General features: G+C 49.9%; 1 protein-coding gene across 1 annotated transcript; it reads right to left on the bottom strand.

Moving 5' to 3' along the window:
• Positions 1-4,936, bottom strand: MMGT1 (membrane magnesium transporter 1). Its single transcript, XM_030449307.1, has 4 exons — positions 4,795-4,936; positions 4,159-4,211; positions 3,141-3,244; positions 1-2,229 (listed from the first exon to the last, which is right to left on the bottom strand). The coding sequence occupies exons 1-4, from the start codon at positions 4,874-4,876 to the stop codon at positions 2,067-2,069; spliced, it is 402 nt and encodes a 133-aa protein (XP_030305167.1). The 5' UTR covers positions 4,877-4,936; the 3' UTR covers positions 1-2,066.
• Positions 4,937-6,368: the final 1,432 nt, after the last annotated feature.

The raw sequence follows: 6,368 nt of genomic DNA on the forward strand, positions 1-6,368 counted from the left end.
TTCAAGGATTTCAATTTTTATTGGACATTGTGAGATCAATAAGAAAAAATAATTTGTACAGCTTTGTGATATAACCATTGCTGCTGAAGAATAAGGCTATTTCTCATGAGACCTGATGCAGTCAACAGCATCTTCCTAGCAGGACCCACTCTGAGGAGCAGATGATGTTCTCCACTCACCCTGTCCCCCAGCAGCACCTTGGGCAGGTCCATGTAGCCTCACAGCAGCACAAATCACAAATGGGGTTTCTCAGACACTAAGGGTGAGCAGCCTGTGAACGGCTCACTGCCAGCTGCAGGATCAGTCTGGTACAGTGGTTACTGACCACCTGCCTTGCTTCTCCCTCCCCCAGTTCTCTCTTTCCTCTCTGCCTCCTCACAAGGTCACCTGGCCCATGTTCAGCCCATCCCTCCCTGCAGAGGCTGCTGCTCAGCACCCCAAGGAAAGAGCTGTCTGCAATACAGAGCTGACCTGATACTTACTATTTTTGAGGCCTTTGGTGACAGCAGCTGGCAGGAGCTGATTTGTGACACCAGCCAGGGGGGAACCAACCAGGACAATTTAGGAAATAATCCCGCAGCTTTCAGCTGGCAGAGTGAGTTAACCCTTTCTAACCAAACCCAGAGTGATTGTAGAGCAGCTGCTACAGATATTGCTCTAGCACTGGGGCACCCACTCCATAGGATGGGCAGAGCTAGAAAAGAGGCTTCAGCTTTACGGGGGATTTTTGTTAAGCTTTTTGCCTTTGATGATATTTAACAGTTAAAAAAAAAAAAAAACCAAACAAAGAAACAAACCAACAGCCAGATGCTAGGACAAAAGGTTGAGTTTCCACAGCAGCAGTGAGACTTCCTCAGACTGGGCAAAAATCGAGTTGGCCCCATCAGTATCTCAAACTACCATCTCTTTGCTGTCAGGAGGGTAAAATGCCAGACCAAGAGAAATTTTAGCATTGATTCAGCCCCTAAGGGGCAATGAGAATTTAGATGTCAGTGCGAGTTAAAGACTGTATCATCTGTCCTAATACATGAAATCAAGACAATAATCTTAAATCAACTGGAAAAAAAGGAAATCAAATTGAAAGACTCTTGGCAGAAACAGGGGTAGTTGTACCATGATGGGTTGATAACCTGCATGGTACCAGTGCCAGCAAACAGACCTGGCTGCTGGATCCCCCTCCTGGACCAATATCAATCAATGTTTCTTATTGATCCTTAAACACCTCCCCTAGAAGCTGACTCAGGAACTTGCAGCATTGCCAGCACAGCATTCAGCCATCTGATGAACATTCCCAGAGTCACAGCCAGAGAGAACAGAAACACAGCAGGAAAACAAGCTGGGCATGGTGGGTGAGCTACGTGGCCAGCTGTGAGCTGCCTTCCCCACAGGGGCACTGAGTGTGCAGCCACATCCCAGGCACCCAACGTGGGGCAGCACAGGACACTTTGCAGTTAAATGAAGGAGGGCAACAAGGAAATAATGTGGTAATAAAAAAAGAAAAAAAACTAGGAAAAAAACACAACTGTTTTTTTGTAAAAAAATAAAAATTAAAACAATCTTTCTGACTTCCTGTGCCTATGCCCTGCAGGTCTCCTAAGCACCCCAGGAGACACTGCCCCTTTTTCTGCTGGTAAGTGATACAGTGCACACAGTATTTCTGAAGGAGTTCCATAAACTGTAGTGCAAGCAAACAGAAAATAAATACAATCCAAACATTCCCTCTTGTGAAAGAACATTAACTGCAAGTAAAAACTAGCTTGCTTTGTAACTGAAGTCAGCTGCAACTTGTTTTAATAGTTGAAAATTTGAAGGTGTGTTTCACAGCATAACTGTAGAATAATTTACACTGCATTGCCAATTCACAATTCATTTTCATTAACAGTGTACAAAGAAGGTCCTTAGTTTTATATATATATATATATATATATATACTTTATAAAGTCTGGAAGATCAATATAAATACTGCTCCAGAAATTAAAAAAAGTGTTTACATCCCCGACTTCAATATTACATCTCAGTGTCCTGGGTTATTATTATTATTATTATTATTATCATCTGTAAAAGTCTTAGCGGCGCAGAGGTTCAAGTTTTCGAAATTTCAGTGACGAGCTGGATGACAAAGCATCTTGGTTTGAAGAAGAATTCACTGTGTCTGGGGACTGGAACAATACTCTACCACGATGATTAAATACATAAAAAGATGGATGGTTCCTTAACGTGTCAAATGTCCTTCAAAACAAATGCAGAAAGTCAGCGTTAACACCGCTTTAGAGCAGGGGGTTTAGGAGAGGCATTTTAGGGCACACCAGGTTTTTACAGACAGGGAAGTATAAGCTCTGACTCTAAAGCTCTTGCTTGCTTTAGAAGATTCCTGAACCAAAACACAAAAGGAAATAGAAAGCCAAGTATAATAAAAACAGTAGCACAACACGCAGAGCTGTGTGTCCCCAGCAGACAAACTTCACCTTCCCCCCTCGAGCTGAGGGACAGGCCTGTGAGTTCCTACCTGCACAGGTACCACACCTGAGGGCAGCTGCCACTTGTGTCAATACCTGGACACTGTTTCCTGACAGCTTTCCACCCCTTTCTGTGCCCGGTGCTAAGGGTTTGAGGTAAATGCTATTAAAACACCTCAATGTCAACTTGTTTTCTCTCTGTACTCCCCTACCTTTGGAAATGGCCAGAGGGGCCATGTCTGCCCACTGCCCAGTTTCACAGCCTTTCCAAAACCTGGGCTCAAAGTCCTTCTAAGTCCTTGAAATATTCTGCCTTAAACAGTTCAGTGTGAGATTCAGATCATTCATGCTCTTGTAAAGAAGCAGAGACAGAGACACCCTGCCCTGAAGTCTGAGACCATCTCACAACAGCACTTTGTGACTCTTACTCTGTGACATTTAATTCCTCTACCAACTCCGCACAGCAGGATTTGGGATGAGGAAAAGCAAGATGTTTATTTAATTTGTTCTAGTTATCTAACTCTCTGAAATTCAGGACATTGTTGGGGGTTCCCAGATGTGACTGCTCTCAGTGTTATTTGTCTACAAGATGCATTTAAGAGAAACTGAGGCAGAGAGCAAGCTGTTTCACTGTGTTCTGGTAGCAGAATCAGATACTTTATGAAAAGAGGAAATAAAACATACTTATTTTTTAGTTCTGAAGTGGCATCCATGTCTTTAAATTCTCCTGCAATATGTACAATCCCATAGCAGGTAACTGCAAAGGCTAACAGAGTCTGAAGAACTATCTGTAACAGAGGGAAGGCAACACACACATTACTCCATATTATTCATATTTACACCCAAAAATCTCATCTTTCAAACAGCCTCTCCTCTGCTTTTCATTCAGGGGTGGGCAATTCAACCACAGGGAAACTGAGGCAGGGGAAGATGAAACACCCTGCACAGCACAGCAACGTGGGGACAGTGCTGAGAGGATTCTCAGTTGTGGGACGAGAACCGGCCCACATGGCTCCTCAGCAAGATCTTAAAAGGAAACACTGAGGGGAAACACTGAGGGATCTCATCCCCTCCCCCAAAAAATCAGCAGCAGTGGTGGCAGCTGCTGCTGGGTCCCAGTGCTGTGCCTGAGTGCTGTGGGTGTTTGTTTGATCTCCTCACCTCTCTGATTAAGCAAAAATCATAATTAAATATAATTAAAGGTTATAATTAAAGTGGAGTATAAAAAAAAACAGGAAAATTAAAGTTTTTTTTAAAAAACACCACCAAAACATCTTCCTGAATCAGGGTGTGCAGGGATGAAAGGGGCACAGAGCCAGAGTGGATAAACAAATGTCAGCCAAGAAAAGGCAGAGAGAGGAGGATGTTTATGCTGCAAAGAAGGAGAGCAGGACAAAAGCTCTCTGAGCTGCATTCAGGGAATTCCTGGATGAGATGCTTCGGGGCAGCTCTGCAGAAGGAAAGGAAGGTCTGAACCTGGGGTTTGTTCTCTCTGACAGGTCTGACACTGCAGGAAGTTGGGATAAGAAAACCCAATTCTTTTTGACAAAAGAAGCTCAAACAAAACTGGGATTTCAGAACTTTTACCCATTGTTCTTACCTATTACATAAAAAAAACCAAACAACCAAAAAACCCAAAAGCAACTGAGAGAGACTGAACTACCCACACAGCATTTCAAACACTGTAAAAACTTTGACTTACATCTATGGGCAACGTTTCATCTTCCTTTTCTGTTAACCTCATATAAGAACGATCTACAAAACAGAACCACACGCCTGCATCAGACACGCTGCCAGACCAAATAACCAGCACAGCAACACAACATCCCCCCTGACCCCCCCCAGGACCTTGCTGTAGCTCCGTGCCACGGGTCACTCCCGGCCACCCCCACCACCACCTGGGCTGCTCCCGGAGCCCCTCCGCTCCCCCGGGCATTCCCCGCTGGCCCTTCCCTCGCTGCCGGGAGGAGCGCGGCTGCGGGGACGGCAGATTCAAGGACTGAACCCGTGATGCTGCGCCCGCCAGCCCTCCCCTCCCCTCCCCTCCCTGCCCCGGCTGCGGCGGCGCCGGCACGGGGCGAGTCCCGGGAAGTCCCCGGTTCCGCTCCCCTCGCTCGGCCCGCAAGGAGAGAGCCTCCCCCGGGGGTGGCTCGGCGGCGGGGATGGTGGTGACGGGGATGGTGATGGGGATGGTGGTGATGCCGCCGCGGTCGGGCCCGGCCCCCGCCCCGGACGCGGGTGACGGGGCCCGGCGGGCCGCCCCGCTCCCCGGCCCTCCTCAGAAGGCGGCTGTTCTGCCGGTGCGTCCCTGCCCGCCCCGCCCCGCCCGCTCACTCACGCTGTGCCGCCGAGAAGGCCGCGTGGGCCAGGGCGAAGAGGCCGAGCCCCACCAACCCCTTCCACACCGAGGCGGCCGCCATCACCGCCGCCACTCGCCCCGCCGCCGCCAGGGGCGCCCGCCCGCCCCGGCGCCTCCTGATGGCGTCACGAGAGGGCGTGTCCGTAAAGGGGCGTGGCCTCTCCGCCTTCCCACGCGGGATCGCGGCCATTGAGGGAACCGAAGGTGCTGGAGGCCGGGGGGGCTTCGGGAACCGGGCTCGTCGCCACGGCCTCCCTCCCGGATAAGAGCTGAGTGTGGGGCTGAGGGGGCCTGGGGGAATCCCCGATTTCCATGAGTTTAACTTCAAAACTTGAGGAATCCATCACAAGAAAGAATGGTGCCAAGGGATGCGCGGTGTGTGCAGGAACTGATGCCCCAGCCCCAAATCAAGGCAAATCAAGGAAAAACCTGACAGTCCTGTCTGGCCAGACCTACCTCCTTTGCCTCCATACATCTTGGGTCTTTCATGGCCCCGAGGCACAAAGATTCAGAGCACGAAAGCAATTCTTTGAGGCTGTTTTCAGCAGGTCACCTTTAAACCGATCACTGGGGCATTTACTCCAGCCCTACCCCACTGGCTACACGATTCTTGGTAAATAGGGTGGGAAGTTTACACCGACCCCACCTCGGGGCTGACCATGGTTCCTGGCACATGTCCACGGGTGTCAGCACACTGAATGCACCACGAACCTGCAGGATATCCCCCTGTCCCAGCTTTGGAGTGCTGTGTGTCCCCCATCCCCCTATTAGCCTGGGACAGGGGTGGCCTGCAGCACACCCTTCCACAGCAACCCATGGCTGTGCAAAGCCAAGACCTGTGCACAAGTTCTGTCTTGGAGCAAGTCTGTATTGGGATTGTTTTTCCTCTTGCAAAACTCACTGTACTTCAGACACCTTCCTCCTTTTTGCACCTATGTAACCTGTTCTCCCCCTTCCAAACCCTTTCCCAGCACTCCCACAAGCATTCCCTCACACCTTTCTGTCCCTTACACCTCTACAGCTTGACTCCCAGCCCTCTGGCAAGCTTGCAGCCTCCTTCACAACCTGAACCCCCCCCCCTACACACCTTTCCCTGCTCACATGCATCCTGCTTTCCCCTTCACAGGTTCCAGGTGCTGACTTCCCACACCCACACCCACGCTCCCCGTGCTTCTGAAAGCCTCACCCTTTCCATAAAATCGCAGAACGGTTTAGGTTGGAAGGGACCTTGAAGCTCATCCAGTTCCAACTCCCTGCATGGACAGGGACACCTCCCACCAGCCCAGGTTGCTCCAATCCCCATCCAACCTGGCCTTGAGCACTTCCAGTGATGGGACATCCACAACTTCCTTGCCCAACCTGTGTCAGTGTCTCACCACCCTCACAGTGAAGAATTTTTTCCTAATACCGAGCCCAAATGTCCCCTCTTGCAGGTCACAGCCACCACCCCTTGTCCTATCGCTGTATGCTAAAAAGCCCCTTCCAGCCTTTCCTTTGGGTCCCCCCTTTCCCCTCCGCCCGACCCATCCCGGCTCCGCTCTCCCGCCCATCCC

The sequence above is a fragment of the Calypte anna genome, chromosome 4, assembly GCF_003957555.1.
Source record: "Calypte anna isolate BGI_N300 chromosome 4, bCalAnn1_v1.p, whole genome shotgun sequence".
Lineage (NCBI taxonomy): Eukaryota > Metazoa > Chordata > Aves > Apodiformes > Trochilidae > Calypte > Calypte anna.

Coding starts and splice junctions, on each gene's coding strand:
- MMGT1 (XM_030449307.1), bottom strand. CDS start 4,876: ATGGCGGCCGCCTCGGTGTGGAAGGGGTTGGTGGGGCTCGGCCTCTTC. Junction 3,245..4,158: donor ATGAAACGTTGCCCATAGAT/GTAAGTCAAAGT, acceptor CCTCTGTTACAG/ATAGTTCTTCAGACTCTGTT. Junction 2,230..3,140: donor ACTTCAGAACTAAAAAATAA/GTATGTTTTATT, acceptor TTTGTTTTGAAG/GACATTTGACACGTTAAGGA.